This window comes from Oncorhynchus masou, unplaced genomic scaffold, assembly GCF_036934945.1.
Source record: "Oncorhynchus masou masou isolate Uvic2021 unplaced genomic scaffold, UVic_Omas_1.1 unplaced_scaffold_828, whole genome shotgun sequence".
Classification (NCBI taxonomy): Eukaryota; Metazoa; Chordata; class Actinopteri; order Salmoniformes; family Salmonidae; genus Oncorhynchus; species Oncorhynchus masou.
In genome coordinates this window covers 307,501-330,000 of record NW_027016539.1, presented here as the reverse complement: position 1 = coordinate 330,000, position 22,500 = coordinate 307,501, and the positions used below count along the sequence as shown (strand labels likewise).

Here is a 22,500-nt window from a genome sequence, read left to right as displayed (position 1 = left end):
ACCACTTCCATGTTGAGCGAGTCACTGGTACTTCCTGATCTGACCACTTCCATGTTGAGCGAGTCACTGGTACTTCCTGATCTGACCACTTCCATGTTGAGCGAGTCACTGGTACTTCCTGATCTGACCACTTCCATGTTGAGCGAGTCACTGGTACTTCCTGATCTGACCACTTCCATGTTGAGCGAGTCACTGGTACTTCCTGATCTGACCACTTCCATGTTGAGAGAGTCACTGGTACTTCCTGATCTGACCACTTCCATGTTGAGAGAGTCACTGGTACTTCCTGATCTGACCACTTCCATGTTGAGCGAGTCACTGGTACTTCCTGATCTGACCACTTCCATGTTGAGCGAGTCACTGGTACTTCCTGATCTGACCACTTCCATGTTGAGCGAGTCACTGGTACTTCCTGATCTGACCACTTCCATGTTGAGCGAGTCACTGGTACTTCCTGATCTGACCACTTCCATGTTGAGCGAGTCACTGGTACTTCCTGATCTGACCACTTCCATGTTGAGCGAGTCACTGGTACTTCCTGATCTGACCACTTCCATGTTGAGCGAGTCACTGGTACTTCCTGATCTGACCACTTCCATGTTGAGCGAGTCACTGGTACTTCCTGATCTGACCACTTCCATGTTGAGCGAGTCACTGGTACTTCCTGATCTGACCACTTCCATGTTGAGCGAGTCACTGGTACTTCCTGATCTGACCACTTCCATGTTGAGCGAGTCACTGGTACTTCCTGATCTGACCACTTCCATGTTGAGCGAGTCACTGGTACTTCCTGATCTGACCACTTCCATGTTGAGCGAGTCACTGGTACTTCCTGATCTGACCACTTCCATGTTGAGAGAGTCACTGGTACTTCCTGATCTGACCACTTCCATGTTGAGCGAGTCACTGGTACTTCCTGATCTGACCACTTCCATGTTGAGCGAGTCACTGGTACTTCCTGGTTTAGTTTCCGCTTGTCAGCAGGAGTCAGGAGGATAGAGTTCTGGTCAGATTTGCCAAATGGAGGGCGAGGGAGAGCTTTGTATGTGTCTCTGTGTGTGAAGTAGAGGTGGTCTAGAGTTCTGGTCAGATTTGCCAAATGGAGGGCGAGGGAGAGCTTTGTATGTGTCTCTGTGTGTGAAGTAAAGGTGGTCTAGAGTTCTGGTCAGATTTGCCAAATGGAGGGCGAGGGAGAGCTTTGTATGTGTCTCTGTGTGTGAAGTAGAGGTGGTCTAGAGTTCTGGTCAGATTTGCCAAATGGAGGGCGAGGGAGAGCTTTGTATGTGTCTCTGTGTGTGAAGTAAAGGTGGTCTAGAGTTCTGGTCAGATTTGCCAAATGGAGGGCGAGGGAGAGCTTTGCATGTGTCTCTGTGTGTGAAGTAGAGGTGGTCTAGAGTTCAATTAATTTTTTAAAATCCTTTGGTTGCACATGTGATATGCTGGTAAAAATGAGGTAAAACAGATTTAAGTTTGCCTGCATTAAAGTCCCCGGCCACTAGGAGCGCCGCTTCTGGATGAGCATGTTCTTGTTTGCTTATGGCCTTATACAGCTCGTTGAGTGTGGTCTTAGTGCCAGCATCAGTTTGTTGTGGTAAATAGACAGCTAAGGAAAATATAGATGAAAACTAGTGGTGTGGGGGCTGTGCTTTGACAAAGTGGGTGAGGTTATATCCTTCATGTTTGGCCCTGTCTGGGGGTGTCATCGGATGGGGCCACAGTGTCTCCTGCACCCTCCTGTCTCAGCCTCCAGTATTTATGCTGCAGTAGTTTATGTGTCGGGGGGCTGGGGTCAGTTTGTTATATCTGGAGTACTTCTCCTGTCCTATCCGGTGTCCTGTGTGAATTTAAGTATGCTCTCTCTAATTCTCTCTTTCTTTCTCTCTCTCGGAGGACCTGAGCCCTAGGACCATGCCTCGGGACTACCTGACATGACTCCTTGCTGTCCCCAGTCCACCTCCAGTTTCAACTGTTCTGCCTGTGATTATTATTATTTGACCATGCTGGTCATTTATGAACATTTGAACATCTTGGCCATGTTCTGTTATAATCTCCACCCGGCACAGCCAGAAGAGGACTGGTCACCCCCCATAGCCTGGTTCCTCTCTAGGTTTCTTCCTAGGTTTTGGCCTTTCTATGGAGTTTTTCCTAGCCACCGTGCTTCAACACCTGCATTGCTTGCTGTTTGGGGTTTTAGGCTGGGTTTCTGTACAGCACTTTGAGATATCAGCTGATGTACGAAGGGCTTTATAAATACATTTGATTTGATTTTATTTTGATTTGAACGAGATTGTTTGGCCAGCATCGGTTTGTGAGGACTTAAACACACGCAGACAGACAGACAGACACGCAGACAGACAGACAGACAGACACGCAGGCAGGCAGACAGACAGACAGACAGACACGCAGACAAACACGCAGACAGACAGGCAGACAGACAGACAGACAGACACGCAGGCAGACAGACAGACACGCAGACAGACAGACAGACAGACACGCAGCCAGACAGACAGACAGACACGCAGGCAGACAGACAGACAGACAGACACACACGCAGACAGACAGACAGACACGCAGACAGACAGACAGACACGCAGACAGACAGACAGACAGACAGACAGACAGACAGACAGACAGACAGACAGACAGACAGACAGGCAGACAGACAGACACGCAGACAGACAGACAGACACACACCTGCTTCTGCTGTTCCACACTGTAGCATCTCCTGTTCAAACAGGTCGTCTGGCTCCATCCCTCTGTTCAGCAGCTCCAGACGTCCATCAATAAACTGAAAACCACCAGTCAATGAACTGCTTTGTTAGTATATCATAGGGACTCCTATTCAACCCTGAGAAGATCATTCTACTGAATATCAATATGTTTCTAATAATAAACTTAGAACCGTTTGTTCTGTAATCCCGACAAAGACATAACAGTTGAATTGTTGTGACAATGAACACCAGGAAGTGGAGCTATATTCCAGAATGTGGATTATTGCAGAATGTGGATTATTGCAGAATGTGGATTATTGCAGAATGTGGATTATTGCAGAATGTGGATTATTGCAGAATGTGGATTATTGCAGAATGTGGATTATTGCAGAATGTGGATTATTGCAGAATGTGGATTATTGCAGAATGTGGATTATTGCAGAGTGTGGATTATTGCAGAGTGTGGATTATTGCAGAATGTGGATTATTGCAGAATGTGGATTATTGCAGAATGTGGATTATTGCAGAATGTGGATTATTGCAGAATGTGGATTATTGCAGAGTGTGGATTATTGCAGAGTGTGGATTATTGCAGAATGTGGATTATTGCAGAGTGTGGATTATTGCAGAGTGTGGATTATTGCAGAGTGTGGATTATTGCAGAATGTGGATTATTGCAGAGTGTGGATTATTGCAGAATGTGGATTATTGCAGAATGTGGATTATTGCAGAATGTGGATTATTGCAGAATGTGGATTATTGCAGAATGTGGATTATTGCAGAATGTGGATTATTGCAGAATGTGGATTATTGCAGAGTGTGGATTATTGCAGAGTGTGGATTATTGCAGAATGTGGATTATTGCAGAGTGTGGATTATTGCAGAGTGTGGATTATTGCAGAATGTGGATTATTGCAGAATGTGGATTATTGCAGAGTGTGGATTATTGCAGAATGTGGATTATTGCAGAGTGTGGATTATTGCAGAATGTGGATTATTGCAGAATGTGGACTATTGCAGAATGTGGATTATTGCAGAATGTGGATTATTGCAGAATGTGGATTATTGCAGAATGTGGATTATTGCAGAATGTGGATTATTGCAGAATGTGGATTATTGCAGAATGTGGATTATTGCAGAATGTGGATTATTGCAGAATGTAGATTATTCAGAATGTGGATTATTGCAGAGTGTGGATTATTGCAGAATGTGGATTATTGCAGAATGTGGACTATTGCAGAATGTGGATTATTGCAGAATGTGGATTATTGCAGAATGTGGATTATTGCAGAATGTGGATTATTGCAGAATGTGGATTATTGCAGAATGTGGATTATTGCAGAATGTGGATTATTGCAGAGTGTAGATTATTGCAGAATGTGGATTATTCAGAATGTGGATTATTGCAGAATGTGGATTATTGCAGAATGTAGATTATTGCAGAATGTGGATTATTGCAGAATGTGGATTATTGCAGAATGTGGATTATTGCAGAATGTGGATTATTGCAGAATGTAGATTATTGCAGAATGTGGATTATTGCAGAATGTGGATTATTGCAGAATGTGGATTATTGCAGAATGTGGATTATTGCAGAATGTAGATTATTGCAGAATGTGGATTATTGCAGAACGTGGATTATTGCAGAATGTGGATTATTGCAGAGTGTGGATTATTGCAGAGTGTGGATTATTGCAGAATGTGGATTATTGCAGAATGTGGATTATTGCAGAGTGTGGATTATTGCAGAGTGTGGATTATTGCAGAGTGTGGATTATTGCAGAATGTGGATTATTGCAGAATGTGGATTATTGCAGAATGTGGATTATTGCAGAATGTGGATTATTGCAGAATGTAGATTATTGCAGAATGTGGATTATTGCAGAATGTGGATTATTGCAGAATGTGGATTATACTCTATTGCTGATGTTCAGACATCCAGACTACAAAAAACATTTTGATGTTTGTATGTTGACTAGTTTTTCTTGCTTGTTTTACACTTCCATACCATGAGGACATTTGATATCCACATGTGTGTGTGCTACTTGTTCTCATGTTTGTTTTGCACCTCCATACCATGAGGACATTTGATATCCACATGTGTGTGTGCTACTTGTTCTCATGTTTGTTTTGCACCTCCATACTATGAGGACATTTGATATCTACATGTGTGTGTGCTACTTGTTCTCATGTTTGTTTTGTTATGGCATCCCCAGAACAACAGAGGGCAGCGTTCAGTCTTGAGATGAACTCACCTGTTGGAAGAGCTACAGGAGGAGGAGGGCACTCACACTGATACACACACACACACACACACACACACACACACACACACACACACACACACACACACACACACACACACACACACACACACCTGTTTGAAGAGTTGCAGATGGACAGCACTCTGTAGGAACTGTCTCATACTGGGAGACCTGTGGTCCAGGAAAACCTCCTCACAGAACATGATCTGACCATTCTACAGAGAGAGATGAGAGAGAGATGGTGAAGAGAAGACACTTTATTGAAACAGGTTTCTGTATATACCGAATTATAGAGTATTCTACAGTATTATTGCATACAGAATAAAAAGCATCTTCACATTATTATATTTTAATGTTATGTATTCTAACCGTGTTCCCAGAGTATTATTGTTCTAACTGTGTTCCCAGAGTATTATTGTTCTAACTGTGTTCCCAGAGTATTCCAGAGTATTATTGTTCTAACAGTGTTACCAGAGTATTCCAGAGTATTATTGTTCTAACAGTGTTACCAGAGTATTATTGTTCTAACAGTGTTCCCAGAGTATTATTGTTCTAACTGTGTTCCCAGAGTATTATTGTTCTAACCGTGTTCCCAGAGTATTCCAGAGTATTATTGTTCTAACTGTGTTCCCAGAGTATTATTGTTCTAACTGTGTTCCCAGAGTATTATTGTTCTAACCGTGTTCCCAGAGTATTCCAGAGTATTATTGTTCTAACTGTGTTCCCAGAGTATTATTGTTCTAACAGTGTTACCAGAGTATTCCAGAGTATTATTGTTCTAACAGTGTTCCCAGAGTATTATTGTTCTAACCGTGTTCCCAGAGTATTCCAGAGTATTATTGTTCTAACAGTGTTCCCAGAGTATTATTGTTCTAACAGTGTTCCCAGAGTATTATTGTTCTAACCGTGTTCCCAGAGTATTCCAGAGTATTATTGTTCTAACTGTGTTCCCAGAGTATTATTGTTCTAACCGTGTTCCCAGAGTATTCGAGAGTATTATTGTTCTAACTGTGTTCCCAGAGTATTCCAGAGTATTATTGTTCTAACAGTGTTACCAGAGTATTATTGTTCTAACTGTGTTCCCAGAGTATTATTGTTCTAACTGTGTTCCCAGAGTATTCCAGAGTATTATTGTTCTAACTGTGTTACCAGAGTATTCCAGAGTATTATTGTTCTAACCGTGTTCCCAGAGTATTACCAGTCTAACCGGGTTCCCAGAGTATTATTGTTCTAACCGTGTTCCCAGAGTATTACCAGTCTAACCGGGTTCCCAGAGTATTCCAGAGTATTATTGTTCTAACGGCGTTCCCAGAGTATTCCAGAGTATTATTGTTCTAACAGTGTTACCAGAGTATTCCAGAGTATTATTGTTCTAACCGTGTTCCCAGAGTATTACCAGTCTAACCGGGTTCCCAGAGTATTATTGTTCTAACCGTGTTCCCAGAGTATTACCAGTCTAACCGGGTTCCCAGAGTATTCCAGAGTATTATTGTTCTAACCGTGTTCCCAGAGTATTCTAGAGTATTATTGTTCTAACCGTGTTCCCAGAGTATTCCAGAGTATTATTGTTCTAACCGGGTTCCCAGAGTATTATTGTTCTAACCGTGTTCCCAGAGTATTATTGTTCTAACCGTGTTCCCAGAGTATTCTAGAGTATTATTGTTCTAACCGTGTTCCCAGAGTATTCCAGAGTATTATTGTTCTAACCGGGTTCCCAGAGTATTATTGTTCTAACCGGGTTCCCAGAGTATTATTGTTCTAACCGGGTTCCCAGAGTATTATTGTTCTAACCGTGTTCCCAGAGTATTCCAGAGTATTATTGTTCTCACCGTGTTCCCCTTCAGAGCGTCTCCATATCCTCCAAACAGCAGAGCCTGAGCCCTGAGGAAGGCCTTGGCCACGCCCACACCTGCTGACGCTGCCTGACGTTTCAGACACAGCTTCAGACCTGATACCTGGTACACAGACACACACAGTACACATACAGTACACAGACACACAGTACACAGACACACACACACACAGTACACAGACACACAGTACACAGACACACACACACACACACAGTACACAGACAGTACACAGACACACACACACACAGTACACAGACAGTACACAGACACACAGTACACACACAGTACACAGACACACAGTACACAGACACACACACACACAGTACACAGACACACAGTACACAGACACACACACACACACACAGTACACAGACAGTACACAGACACACACACACACACACAGTACACAGACAGTACACAGACACACAGTACACACACAGTACACAGACACACAGTACACACACAGTACACAGACACACAGTACACACACACAGTACACACACACAGTACACAGACACACAGTACACACACACAGTACACAGACACACAGTACACAGACACACAGTACACACACAGTACACACACAGTACACACACGTTGTTACACAGACACATTGTTACACAGACACACAGTACACACACGTTGTTACATAGACACACAGTACACACACACACAGTACACACACAGACAGTACACACACGTTGTTACATAGACACACAGTACACACACACACAGTACACACACAGACAGTACACACACGTTGTTACATAGACACACAGTACACACACACACAGTACACACACAGACAGTACACACACGTTGTTACATAGACACACAGTACACACACGTTGTTACATAGACACACAGTACACACACAGACACACACAGACACACAGTACACACACAGACAGACACACAGTACACACACACACACAGTACACACACGTTGTTACACACACACAGACACACAGTACACACACACACAGACACACAGTACACACACAGACACACAGTACACACACAGACAGTACACACACACACACACAGTACACAGTACACACACGTTGTTACATAGACACATTGTTACACAGACACACAGTACACACACGTTGTTACATAGACACACAGTACACACACACACACAGTACACACACGCACAGTACACACACGTTGTTACACAGACACACAGTACACACACACACAGTACACACACGTTGTTACATAGACACATTGTTACACAGACACACAGTACACACACACACAGTACACACACGTTGTTACATAGACACATTGTTACACAGACACACAAGTCTACATGCAAGTTAAACACACACACACACACATCTAAACTTGCTTACTTGCTCAAATGCACAGATTTTGTGAAAGCAGGCATGCAAACACACACACACACGCACACACACACACACACACACACACACACACACACACACACACACACACACACACACACACACACACACACACACACACACACACACACACACATTCCCATTACCACATCTGCTGGTATCTTCTTCAGGTCTTCGAAGGGAGACTCTATAGTGTTGGTGTCTACATTCAGAATCACCACGTCCTCTAACCCCCGGCTTCTCACTCTCTGGATCAATACATCAACACATCAATCAATACATCAATACATCAATCAATACATCAACACATTAATCAATACATCAATACATCAATCAATACATCAATACATACATCAATACATCAACACATTAATCAATACATCAATCAATACATCAATCAATACATCAATCAATACATCAATCAGTCAGTCAGTCAGTCAACAAACCAACCAATCAACTAATCAATCAGTCACTCAACAAACCAACCAACCAATCAACTAATCAATCAATCAATCAATCAGTCAGTCAGTCAGTCAGTCAGTCAGTCAACAAACTAACCAATCAACTAATCAATCAGTCAGTCAACCAACCAATCAACTAATCAATCACTCAGTCAGTCAACAAACCAACCAATCAACTATCAGTCAGTTAGTAAGTCCATCAATCAGTAAATCGATCAATCACATAAACAGTCTGTCCGTCCGTCCATCAGTCAGTTATTATCCGATGTGGTCTCACAGTATACTGCATGATTCATACTGCCCTGCAGGTCCTGGCTGCTTGTCAGAGGGATGAAACACCATTAGATCCTTATGGAAACCCTGGAGACGCTGTAGTTACTGTACCTCTGTCAGACTGGAGTGGACTCCTATGAGGAAGGGCATCGGAGCACTGAGAGACAGACAGACAGAGAGAGGTTGAGTGCTTTAACATATACATATCTGTGTGTGTGTGTGTGTTTTCTCTCTCTCTGACCAGCAGTAGTCCAGTAGGTGTGTGTGTGTTTTCTCTCTCTCTGTCCAGCAGTAGTCCAGTAGGTGTGTGTGTTTTCTCTCTCTCTGACCAGCAGTAGTCCAGTAGGTGTGTGTGTGTGTGTTTTCTCTCTCTCTGACCAGCAGTAGTCCAGTAGGTGTGTGTGTGTGTGTGTTTTCTCTCTCTCTGACCAGCAGTAGTCCAGTAGGTGTGTGTGTGTTTTCTCTCTCTCTGACCAGCAGTAGTCCAGTAGGTGTGTGTGTGTGTTTTCTCTCTCTCTGACCAGCAGTAGTCCAGTAGGTGTGTGTGTGTGTGTGTTTTCTCTCTCTCTGACCAGCAGTAGTCCAGTAGGTGTGTGTGTGTGTGTTTTCTCTCTCTGACCAGCAGTAGTCCAGTAGGTGTGTGTGTGTGTGTTTTCTCTCTCTCTGACCAGCAGTAGTCCAGTAGGTGTGTGTGTGTGTTTTCTCTCTCTGACCAGCAGTAGTCCAGTAGGTGTGTGTGTGTGTGTTTTCTCTCTCTCTGACCAGCAGTAGTCCAGTAGGTGTGTGTGTGTGTTTTCCCTCTCTCTGACCAGCAGTAGTCCAGTAGGTGTGTGTGTTTTCTCTCTCTCTGACCAGCAGTAGTCCAGTAGGTGTGTGTGTGTGTTTTCTCTCTCTCTGACCAGCAGTAGTCCAGTAGGTGGGTGTGTTTTCTCTCTCTGACCAGCAGTAGTCCAGTAGGTGTGTGTGTTTTCTCTCTCTCTGACCAGCAGTAGTCCAGTAGGTGTGTGTGTGTGTGTGTGTTTTCTCTCTCTCTGACCAGCAGTAGTTCAGTAGGTGTGTGTGTTTTCTCTCTCTCTGACCAGCAGTAGTCCAGTAGGTGTGTGTGCGTGTGTGTGTTTTCTCTCTCTCTGACCAGCAGTAGTTCAGTAGGTGTGTGTGTGTGTGTGTGTTTTCTCTCTCTCTGACCAGCAGTAGTCCAGTAGGTGTGTGTGTGTTTTCCCTCTCTCTGACCAGCAGTAGTCCAGTAAATATATCCCATTTAGCAGACGCTTTTGTCCAAAGCGACTTACAAGTCGGCTGGGGCCACTACTTTTACATATGGGTGGCCCCAGTGGGAATCGAACCCACGACGCTTAGCGTTGCAAGCGCCATGCTCTACCGACTGAGCCACACAGGACTATACATCAATAGGTGTGTGTGTGTGTTTTCTCTCTCTCTGACCAGCAGTAGTCCAGTAGGTGTGTGTGTGTGTGTTTTCTCTCTCTCTGACCAGCAGTAGTCCAGTAGGTGTGTGTGTTCTCCCTCTCTCTGACCAGCAGTAGTCCAGTAGGTGTGTGTGTGTGTTTTCTCTCTCTCTGACCAGCAGTAGTCCAGTAGGTGTGTGTGTGTTTTCTCTCTCTCTGACCAGCAGTAGTCCAGTAGGTGTGTGTGTGTGTGTGTGTTTTCTCTCTCTCTGACCAGCAGTAGTCCAGTAGGTGTGTCAGGATTTGGCCAGGGTTGTTCCGGGTTTTGGTCAGTAGATGCCCCCATTGTGCTTTTTGTCCCTATGTTTTTCCCTTGATCCCCATTATTATTTGCACCTGTGTCTCGTTTCCCCTGATTGTATTTAAACCCTTTGTTTCCCTCAGTTCTGTGCTCTGTGTTTGTATGTTAGCACCCAGCCCTAGTGTTCTGTGTGCTCTTGTCGATTCCGGGTGAAGTTCTTGTGGTATTCTGTTTTTTTTGTTTTTGTTTATTTTTTGGTGAGTTTCTTTTGAGGTCTTTTTGTGTTTTTCCTACCACCTTTTGGATTTGCCATTTTTTGCATTTTAGGATTTTTTCTTTATTAAATACACCGTCTTAAGTATTGCTGTGTCTGCCTCATCTTCTGGGTTCTGCTGTCTATTCGTGGCTCAGTTGGTTAAATGACTGTTTCTCACTCCGGAGACCCAGGTTCGAAACCGGGTCCTGACAAGGTGTGTGTGTTTTCTCTCTCTCTGACCAGCAGTAGTCCAGTAGGTGTGTGTGTTTTCTCTCTCTCTGATCAGCAGTAGTCCAGTAGGTGTGTGTGTGTGTTTTCCCTCTCTCTGACCAGCAGTAGTCCAGTAGGTGTGTGTGTTTTCTCTCTCTCTGACCAGCAGTAGTCCAGTAGGTGTGTGTGTGTTTTCCCTCTCTCTGTCCAGCAGTAGTCCAGTAGGTGTGTGTGTTTTCTCTCTCTGACCAGCAGTAGTCCAGTAGGTGTGTGTGTTTTCTCTCTCTCTGACCAGCAGTAGTCCAGTAGGTGTGTGTGTGTGTGTGTTTTCTCTCTCTCTGACCAGCAGTAGTCCAGTAGGTGTGTGTGTGTTTTCCCTCTCTCTGTCCAGCAGTAGTCCAGTAGGTGTGTGTGTTTTCTCTCTCTGACCAGCAGTAGTCCAGTAGGTGTGTGTGTTTTCTCTCTCTCTGACCAGCAGTAGTCCAGTAGGTGTGTGTGTGTGTTTTCTCTCTCTGACCAGCAGTAGTCCAGTAGGTGTGTGTGTGTGTGTGTGTGTTTTCTCTCTCTCTGACCAGCAGTAGTCCAGTAGGTGTGTGTGTGTGTTTTCTCTCTCTCTGACCAGCAGTAGTCCAGTAGGTGTGTGTGTGTGTTTTCTCTCTCTGACCAGCAGTAGTCCAGTAGGTGTGTGTGTGTGTTTTCTCTCTCTCTGACCAGCAGTAGTCCAGTAGGTGTGTGTGTGTGTGTTTTCTCTCTCTCTGACCAGCAGTAGTCCAGTAGGTGTGTGTGTGTGTGTGTGTGTGTGTTTTCTCTCTCTCTGACCAGCAGTAGTCCAGTAGGTGTGTGTGTGTTTTCTCTCTCTCTGACCAGCAGTAGTCCAGTAGGTGTGTGTGTGTGTTTTCTCTCTCTCTGACCAGCAGTAGTCCAGTAGGTGTGTGTGTGTGTGTGTGTGTGTGTGTGTGTTTTCTCTCTCTCTGACCAGCAGTAGTCCAGTAGGTGTGTGTGTGTGTTTTCTCTCTCTGACCAGCAGTAGTCCAGTAGGTGTGTGTGTGTGTGTTTTCTCTCTCTCTGACCAGCAGTAGTCCAGTAGGTGTGTGTGTGTTTTTCCTCTCTCTGACCAGCAGTAGTCCAGTAGGTGTGTGTGTTTTCTCTCTCTCTGACCAGCAGTAGTCCAGTAGGTGTGTGTGTGTGTGTTTTCTCTCTCTCTGACCAGCAGTAGTCCAGTAGGTGGGTGTGTTTTCTCTCTCTCTGACCAGCAGTAGTCCAGTAGGTGTGTGTGTTTTCTCTCTCTCTGACCAGCAGTAGTCCAGTAGGTGTGTGTGTGTGTGTGTGTGTGTTTTCTCTCTCTCTGACCAGCAGTAGTTCAGTAGGTGTGTGTGTTTTCTCTCTCTCTGACCAGCAGTAGTCCAGTAGGTGTGTGTGCGTGTGTGTGTTTTCTCTCTCTGACCAGCAGTAGTTCAGTAGGTGTGTGTGTGTGTGTGTGTGTTTTCTCTCTCTCTGACCAGCAGTAGTCCAGTAGGTGTGTGTGTGTTTTCCCTCTCTCTGACCAGCAGTAGTCCAGTAGGTGTGTGTGTGTGTGTGTTTTCTCTCTCTCTGACCAGCAGTAGTCCAGTAGGTGTGTGTGTGTGTGTGTGTTTTCTCTCTCTCTGACCAGCAGTAGTCCAGTAGGTGTGTGTGTTCTCCCTCTCTCTGACCAGCAGTAGTCCAGTAGGTGTGTGTGTGTGTTTTCTCTCTCTCTGACCAGCAGTAGTCCAGTAGGTGTGTGTGTGTTTTCTCTCTCTCTGACCAGCAGTAGTCCAGTAGGTGTGTGTGTGTGTGTGTGTTTTCTCTCTCTCTGACCAGCAGTAGTCCAGTAGGTGTGTCAGGATTTGGCCAGGGTTGTTCCGGGTTTTGGTCAGTAGATGCCCCCATTGTGCTTTTTGTCCCTATGTTTTTCCCTTGATCCCCATTATTATTTGCACCTGTGTCTCGTTTCCCCTGATTGTATTTAAACCCTTTGTTTCCCTCAGTTCTGTGCTCTGTGTTTGTATGTTAGCACCCAGCCCTAGTGTTCTGTGTGCTCTTGTCGATTCCGGGTGAAGTTCTTGTGGTATTCTGTTTTTTTTGTTTTTGTTTATTTTTTGGTGAGTTTCTTTTGAGGTCTTTTTGTGTTTTTCCTACCACCTTTTGGATTTGCCATTTTTTGCATTTTAGGATTTTTTCTTTATTAAATACACCGTCTTAAGTATTGCTGTGTCTGCCTCATCTTCTGGGTTCTGCTGTCTATTCGTGGCTCAGTTGGTTAAATGACTGTTTCTCACTCCGGAGACCCAGGTTCGAAACCGGGTCCTGACAAGGTGTGTGTGTTTTCTCTCTCTGACCAGCAGTAGTCCAGTAGGTGTGTGTGTTTTCTCTCTCTGATCAGCAGTAGTCCAGTAGGTGTGTGTGTGTTTTCCCTCTCTCTGACCAGCAGTAGTCCAGTAGGTGTGTGTGTTTTCTCTCTCTCTGACCAGCAGTAGTCCAGTAGGTGTGTGTGTGTTTTCCCTCTCTCTGTCCAGCAGTAGTCCAGTAGGTGTGTGTGTTTTCTCTCTCTGACCAGCAGTAGTCCAGTAGGTGTGTGTGTTTTCTCTCTCTCTGACCAGCAGTAGTCCAGTAGGTGTGTGTGTGTGTGTGTTTTCTCTCTCTCTGACCAGCAGTAGTCCAGTAGGTGTGTGTGTGTTTTCCCTCTCTCTGTCCAGCAGTAGTCCAGTAGGTGTGTGTGTTTTCTCTCTCTGACCAGCAGTAGTCCAGTAGGTGTGTGTGTTTTCTCTCTCTCTGACCAGCAGTAGTCCAGTAGGTGTGTGTGTGTGTTTTCTCTCTCTGACCAGCAGTAGTCCAGTAGGTGTGTGTGTGTGTGTGTGTGTTTTCTCTCTCTCTGACCAGCAGTAGTCCAGTAGGTGTGTGTGTGTGTTTTCTCTCTCTCTGACCAGCAGTAGTCCAGTAGGTGTGTGTGTGTGTTTTCTCTCTCTGACCAGCAGTAGTCCAGTAGGTGTGTGTGTTTTCTCTCTCTCTGACCAGCAGTAGTCCAGTAGGTGTGTGTGTGTGTGTGTGTTTTCTCTCTCTCTGACCAGCAGTAGTCCAGTAGGTGTGTGTGTGTGTGTGTGTGTGTGTGTTTTCTCTCTCTGACCAGCAGTAGTCCAGTAGGTGTGTGTGTTTTCTCTCTCTGACCAGCAGTAGTCCAGTAGGTGTGTGTGTGTTTTCTCTCTCTCTGACCAGCAGTAGTCCAGTAGGTGTGTGTGTGTGTGTGTGTGTTTTCTCTCTCTGACCAGCAGTAGTCCAGTAGGTGTGGGGGCAGGACAGGTATGAAGATGTGTTGCCAGTACATGGGGTAGAGCACAGCACTGAGGGCATGAACACACGCTGTCAACTGGAGCAGAGAGACAGGGAGAGAGAGAGGTGGGAGGGAGAGACCGAAGGGGGAGAGAGGGGGAGGGAGAGAGGGAGGAGAGAGAGAGGTGGGAGGGAGGGAGAGAGGTGGGAGGGAGAGACAGAGGGGAGAGAGAGAGAGGTGGGAGGGAGGGAGCCCAATCAGAACAGCATACATTTATGTTAGAAATTACGGAAAGCAACTTTTGAGAAAGGGTTGAATTAAGTTTTGTGAGTTGTTGAGGTATAGTGTGTGTGTGTGTGGTGTATCCTCACTGTGCTGAGTTTGCTGGAGAGGATGAGGATGCGTCTCTCAAACAACATGCTGGCATAGAGCTGGAGGAGGTTAGACACATCTACCGCTACCACCAACTCTGTCAGGTTCCTCTGTAGCACACACACACACGCACACGCACGTGCGCACGCACGAACACACACACACACACACACAGACACAGACACAGACACACACACAGACACACACACAGACACACACACACACACACACACAGACAGTGGTTATCTATGAGATGTATAGTATAATCAACGTCAAGACAGTGGTCATCTATGAGATGTATAGTATAATCAATGTTAAGACAGGGGTCATCTATGAGATGTATAATCAATGTTAAGACAGGGGTCATCTATGAGATGTATAATCAATGTTAAGACAGGGGTCATCTATGAGATGTATAGTATAATCAATGTTAAGACAGGGGTCATCTATGAGATGTATAATCAATGTTAAGACAGGGGTCATCTATGAGATGTATAGTATAATCAATGTTAAGACAGGGGTCATCTATGAGATGTATAATCAATGTTAAGACAGGGGTCATCTATGAGATGTATAATCAATGTCAAGACACTGGTTATCTATGAGATGTATAATCAATGTCAAGACACTGGTTATCTATGAGATGTATAATCAATGTTAAGACAGTGGTCAACTATGAGATGTATAATCAATGTTAAGACAGGGGTCATCTATGAGATGTATAGTATAATCAATGTTAAGACAGGGGTCATCTATGAGATGTATAATCAATGTTAAGACAGGGGTCATCTATGAGATGTATAATCAATGTCAAGACACTGGTTATCTATGAGATGTATAATCAATGTCAAGACACTGGTTATCTATGAGATGTATAATCAATGTTAAGACAGTGGTCATCTATGAGATGTATAGTGTAATCAACGTCAAGACAGTGGTCATCTATGAGATGTATAATCAATGTTAAGACAGTGGTCATCTATGAGATGTATATACTATTGCTGGAAACTGACTAATTGCCTTTAGCATATTTTAGTATGTTTGTACTCATATAAGTAGCCTAGCAACAGTAAATAATGTGTTCTGAGTCAGATGGAATGATCTCCAGTATGTGTAAAGGGGGCCAGTCTCTAAACAGGATATTTCCATAACGGTGAGGTAGGAGGCATGTGTTAGAGCTAATAGATTGTAAACTACTGCCCTGTAGCACTGTCTTATAGCTGTTCTATGTCATTATATTATCTCTGTATGTTATAGCTTCACTGTTCTATATCATTATATTATCTCTGTATGTTATAACTTCACTGTTCTATATCATTATATTATCTCTGTATGTTATAGCTTCACTGTTCTATATCATTATATTATCTCTGTATGTTATAACTTCACTGTTCTATATCATTATATTATCTCTGTATGTTATAACATCACTGTTCTATATCATTATATTATCTCTGTATGTTATAGCTTCACTGTTCTATATCATTATATTATCTCTGTATGTTATAGCTTCACTGTTCTATATCATTATATTATCTCTGTATGTTATAACTTCACTGTTCTATATCATTATATTATCTCTGTATGTTATAACTTCACTGTTCTATATCATTATATTATCTCTGTATGTTATAACTTCACTGTTCTATATCATTATATTATCTCTGTATGTTATAGCTTCACTGTTCTATATCATTATATTATCTCTGTATGTTATAACTTCACTGTTCTATATCATTATATTATCTCTGTATGTTATAGCTTCACTGTTCTATATCATTATATTATCTCTGTATGTTATAGCTTCACTTTTATAGTTCATTATATTATCTCTGTATGTTATAGCTTCACTTTTATAGTTCATTATATTATCTCTGTATGTTATGCATCATTATATCCACTTGACTGTGAATAGATAGCTGTTTGTGTCTGAGAAGGATAATTATCTTGTGGACTGTGGCAGGCTGCCAGAATGTGCTCTCCCTAGTCTCAAAGCCTCTCCTGACTGATAAGGAGTGGACTGTGGCAGGCTGCCAGAATGTGCTCTCCCTAGTCTCAAAGCCTCTCCTGACTGATAAGGAGTGGACTGTGGCCGGCTGCCAGAATGTGCTCTCCCTAGTCTCAAAGCCTCTCCTGACTGATAAGGAGTGGACTGTGGCAGGCTGCCAGAATGTGCTCTCCCTAGTCTCAAAGCCTCTCCTGACTGATAAGGAGTGGACTGTGGCCGGCTGCCAGAATGTGCTCTCCCTAGTCTCAAAGCCTCTCCTGACTGATAAGGAGTGGATTGTGGCAGGCTGCCAGAATGTGCTCTCCCTAGTCTCAAAGCCTCTCCTGACTGATAAGGAGTGGACTGTGGCAGGCTGCCAGAATGTGCTCTCCCTAGTCTCAAAGCCTCTCCTGACTGATAAGGAGTGGACTGTGGCAGGCTGCCAGAATGTGCTCTCCCTAGTCTCAAAGCCTCTCCTGACTGATAAGAAGTGGACTGTGGCCGGCTGCCAGAATGTGCTCTCCCTAGTCTCAAAGCCTCTCCTGACTGATAAGGAGTGGACTGTGGCAGGCTGCCAGAATGTGCTCTCCCTAGTCTCAAAGCCTCTCCTGACTGATAAGGAGTGGATTGTGGCAGGCTGCCAGAATGTGCTCTCCCTAGTCTCAAAGCCTCTCCTGATTGATAAGAAGACAGGGAGGTGGGTGGAGTAGAACCGAAGGTTCTGGACTCAAGCTGGGACAATAACCCCACCTGCCTAACAATTCATTGTTTTTCGACACAGGAGGGGGTTCTGTTTCGAAAGAGGGGGGCGGGTGTTTAGTCAGAGGTTGTAAATATATGTGATTGTGACCTCATATCTTGTCTTTGCAGCTGTACGACCCAGTGTGGTGAATACATCTGTACGACCCAGTGTGGTGAATACTTCTAAACTCTGTACGACCCAGTGTGGTGAATACATCTAACATCTGTACGACCCAGTGTGGTGACTACATCTAACATCTGTACGACCCAGTGTGGTGAATACATCTAACATCTGTACAACCCAGTGTGGTGAATACATCTGTACGACCCAGTGTGGTGACTACATCTAACATCTGTACGACCCAGTGTGGTGAATACATCTAACATCTGTACAACCCAGTGTGGTGAATACATCTGTACGACCCAGTGTGGTGAATACATCTGTACGACCCAGTGTGGTGAATACATCTAACATCTGTACAACCTAGTGTGGTGAATACATCTGTATGACCCAGTGTGGTGAATACATCGGACATCTGTACGACCCAGTGTGGTGAATACATCGGACATCTGTACGACCCAGTGTGGTGAATACATCGGACATCTGTACGACCCAGTGTGGTGAATACATCGGACATCTGTACGACCCAGTGTGGTGAATACATCTGTATGACCCAGTGTGGTGAATACATCTAACATCTGTACGACCCAGTGTGGTGAATACATCGGACATCTGTATGACCCAGTGTGGTGACTACATCTAACATCTGTACGACCCAGTGTGGTGAATACATCTGTACGACCCAGTGTGGTGAATACATCTATACGACCCAGTGTGGTGAATACATCTGTATGACCCAGTGTGGTGAATACATCTAACATCTGTACGACCCAGTGTGGTGAATACATCTGTACGACCCAGCGTGGTGAATACATCTGTACGACCCAGTGTGGTGAATACATCTATACGACCCAGTGTGGTGAATACATCTGTATGACCCAGTGTGGTGAATACATCTAACATCTGTACGACCCAGTGTGGTGAATACATCTGTACGACCCAGTGTGGTGAATACATCTGTACGACCCAGTGTGGTGAATACATCTAACATCTGTACGACCCAGTGTGGTGAATACATCTGTACGACCCAGTGTGGTGAATACATCTAACATCTGTACGACCCAGTGTGGTGAATACATCTGTATGACCCAGTGTGGTGAATACATCTAGTGGCTGTACGACCCAGTGTGGAGAATAAAATAGCATTAATCTTTCTTATGTGTTTGACTTGAATTTATAGCAGAACTTAGAACCAAACGCTATTATCAATGTACCAACAGCAGTAGCATTCGGGTTCAGATACACTGGAGATCAAACTCATTCCATGGAGGGCCTCGTGTCTGCTGGATTATGGTTTTTCCTTTCAATTAAGACCTAGACAAGCAGGTGGGGGGAGTCTCTTACTAATTAAGGACCTTACTTCATCAATCAAGTTCAAGGTAGGAGAAATGAACAGCAGACACTCTGCCCTCCATGGAATGAGTTTGACACGTAGATGATTACAACAGTGTATTATAGTGACAGCCGACTAACACTGTCAGGGATGGAGGGGAGCCCTCTGGGGTCAGGGTCAGTGTTAGGGTTAGGGTCAGGGTCAGGGTCAGGGTCAGGGTTAGGGTCAGGGTCAGGGTCAGGGTCAGGGTTAGGGTTAGGGTCAGGGTTAGGGTCAGGGTCAGGGTTAGGGTCAGGGTCAGGGTTAGGGTCAGGGTCAGTGTTAGGGTTAGGGTCAGGGTTAGGGTCAGGGTCAGGGTTAGGGTCAGGGTCAGGGTTAGGGTCAGGGTCAGGGTTAGGGTCAGGGTCAGGATCAGGGTTAGGTTCAGGGTTAGGGTTAGGGTTGGGATCGGGTCAGGGTTAGAGTCAGGGTTAGGGTCAGGGTTAGGGTCAGGGTTAGGGTCAGGGTTAGGGTCAGGGTTAGGGTCAGGGTTAGGGTCAGGGTTAGGGTCAGGGTCAGGGTTAGGGTCAGGGTTAGGGTCAGGATCAGGGTTAGGTTCAGGGTCAGGGTTAGGGTCAGGGTCAGGATCAGGGTTAGGGTCAGGGTTAGGGTTAGGTTCAGGATCAGGTTCAGGGTTAGGATCAGGATCAGTTAGTGTCAGGGTCAGGGTCAGGGTTAGGGTCAGGGTTAGGGTCAGGGTTAGGGTTAGGTTCAGGATCAGGGTTAGGGTCAGGGTCAGGATCAGGGTTAGGTTCAGGGTCAGGGTTAGGGTCAGGGTTAGGGTCAGGATCAGGGTTAGGTTCAGGGTCAGGGTTAGGGTTAGGGTTGGGATCGGGTTCAGTTAGTGTCAGGGTCAGGGTTAGGTTCAGGATCAGGGTTAGGGTCAGGGTTAGGGTTAGGGTCAGGGTCAGGGTTAGGGTCAGGGTCAGGATCAGTTAGTGTCAGGGTCAGGGTTAGGTTCAGGATCAGGGTTAGGGTCAGGATCAGGGTCAGGGTCAGGGTCAGGGTTAGGGTCAGGGTTAGGGTCAGGGTCAGGGTTAGGGTTCGGATCGGGTCAGGGTTAGGGTCAGGATAAGTTAGTGTCAGGGTCAGGGTTAGGGTCAGGGTTAGGGTTAGGATCAGGTTCAGTTAGTGTCAGGGTCAGGGTTAGGTTCAGGATCAGGGTTAGGGTCAGGGTTAGGGTTAGGGTCAGGGTCAGGGTTAGGGTCAGGGTCAGGATCAGTTAGTGTCAGGGTCAGGGTTAGGTTCAGGATCAGGGTTAGGGTCAGGGTTAGGGTTAGGGTCAGGGTCAGGGTTAGGGTCAGGGTCAGGATCAGTTAGTGTCAGGGTCAGGGTTAGGTTCAGGATCAGGGTTAGGGTCAGGGTTAGGGTCAGGGTCAGGGTCAGGATCAGTTAGTGTCAGGGTCAGGGTTAGGATCAGGATCAGGGTCAGGGTTAGGGTCATGATCAGGGTTAGGGTCAGGATCAGGGTTAGGGTCAGGGTCAAGGTTAGGGTCAGGGTTAGGGTCAGGATCAGGGTTAGGGTCAGGGTCAGGGTTAGGGTTTTACAGTGACAGCAGACTCACACTCTCAGGGATGGAAGGGAGTCCTCTGGGGTCTGGAGCGATGAAGTACGGGACCTGGGGAAGAAGGGAACAAGTAGCAGTTAGTTTCCATCCCAAATGGCACCCTATTCCAGAAGTGCACTATTTTTGACCATGGCGCACAGGGCTCTATGCAGGGAATAGGATGCCATTTGAGGTGCAGTCCCAGTCAGAAAGAACAACATCTGGGTGAATGTTAGTACTGGTAGACCCATCATGATCCTGTTATCAGGTCTGCTTCTGAGATGATCTGAGAGAACCAGGGGTCACCGAGTGTCCCGGTGATTTACATCTTTAATTAGTCTAGTTTTAGGTGTTAACTATGTCTTGGTTTAGTAGTAGATCAGGTTATAGGCTATAGGTGTTAATCCAGACCAGGTTATAGGTGTTAACCCAGACCAGGTTATAGGTTCTAGGTGTTAATCCAGATCAGGTTATAGGTGTTAATCCAAACCAGGTTATAGGTGTTAATCCAAACCAGGTTATAGGTTATAGGTGTTAATCCAAACCAGGTTATAGGTTATAGGTGTTAACCCAGACCAGGTTTTAGGTTCTAGGTGTTAATCCAGACCAGGTTATAGGTGTTAATCCAGACCAGGTTTTAGGTTCTAGGTGTTAATCCAGATCAGGTTATAGGTGTTAATCCAAACCAGGTTATAGGTGTTAATCCAAACCAGGTTATAGGTTATAGGTGTTAATCCAAACCAGGTTATAGGTTATAGGTGTTAACCCAGACCAGGTTTTAGGTTCTAGGTGTTAATCCAGACCAGGTTATAGGTGTTAATCCAGACCAGGTTTTAGGTTCTAGGTGTTAATCCAGACCAGGTTATAGGTGTTAATCCAGACCAGGTTATAGGTTATAGGTGTTAATCCAGACCAGGTTATAGGTGTTAATCCAGACCAGGTTATAGGTGTTAATCCAGACCAGGTTATAGGTTATAGGTGTTAATCCAGACCAGGTTATAGGTTATAGGTGTTAATCCAGACCAGGTTATAGGTTATAGGTGTTAATCCAGACCAGGTTATAGGTGTTAATCCAGACCAGGTTATAGGTGTTAATCCAGACCAGGTTATAGGTGTTAACCCAGACCAGGTTATAGGTTATAGGTGTTAATCCAGACCAGGTTATAGGTGTTAATCCAGACCAGGTTATAGGTTATAGGTGTTAATCCAAACCAGGTTATAGGTTATAGGTGTTAATCCAGACCAGGTTATAGGTGTTAATCCAGACCAGGTTATAGGTTATATGTGTTAATCCAAACCAGGTTGTAGGTTATAGGTGTTAATCCAGACCAGGCTATAGGTTATAGGTGTTAACCCAAATCAGGTTGTAGGTTATAGGTGTTAATCCAGACCAGGCTATAGGTTATAGGTGTTAACCCAAACCAGGTTTTAGGTTCTAGGTGTTAATCCAGACCAGGCTATAGGTTATAGGTGTTAATCCAGACCAGGTTGTAGGTTATAGGTGTTAATCCAAACCAGGTTATAGGTGTTAATCCAGACCAGGTTATAGGTGTTAATCCAGACCAGGTTTTAGGTTATAGTTATTAATCCAGACCAGGTTATAGGTTATAGGTGTTAACCCAAACCAAGTTATAGGTTATAGGTGTTAATCCAGACCAGGTTATAGGTGTTAATCCAGACCAGGTTGTAGGTTATAGGTGTTAATCCAAACCAGGTTATAGGTGTTAGTCCAGACCAGGTTATAGGTGTTAGTCCAGACCAGGTTATAGGTTATAGGTGTTAATCCAGACCAGGTTATAGGTGTTAGTCCAGACTAAATTATAGGTTATAGGTGTTAATCCAGACCAGGTTATATGTTATAGTTGTTAATCCAGACCAGGTTTTAGGTTCTAGGTGTTAATCCAGACCAGGTTTTAGGTGTTAATCCAGACCAGGTTATAGGTTATAGGTGTTAACCCAAACCAGGTTATAG

The 22,500-nt window shown here is 44.7% G+C and overlaps 1 protein-coding gene across 1 annotated transcript in view; it reads right to left on the bottom strand.

Annotated features, from left to right (window-relative positions):
- Positions 1-2,551: 2,551 nt before the first annotated feature.
- The window catches only part of LOC135538677 (DENN domain-containing protein 1B-like), a gene marked incomplete at its 3' end in the record, with an annotated part of 36,923 nt that continues 16,974 nt past the window's right edge, over positions 2,552-22,500 (bottom strand). The window contains exons 9-16 of the mRNA XM_064964577.1: positions 20,547-20,600; positions 14,760-14,870; positions 14,384-14,484; positions 9,044-9,089; positions 8,345-8,446; positions 6,805-6,930; positions 5,089-5,190; positions 2,552-2,788 (exon numbers count right to left, since the gene is read on the bottom strand). Coding sequence (XP_064820649.1) covers positions 2,552-2,788; positions 5,089-5,190; positions 6,805-6,930; positions 8,345-8,446; positions 9,044-9,089; positions 14,384-14,484; positions 14,760-14,870; positions 20,547-20,600 — 879 coding nt within the window. The remainder of the gene's footprint in view (positions 2,789-5,088; positions 5,191-6,804; positions 6,931-8,344; positions 8,447-9,043; positions 9,090-14,383; positions 14,485-14,759; positions 14,871-20,546; positions 20,601-22,500) is intronic.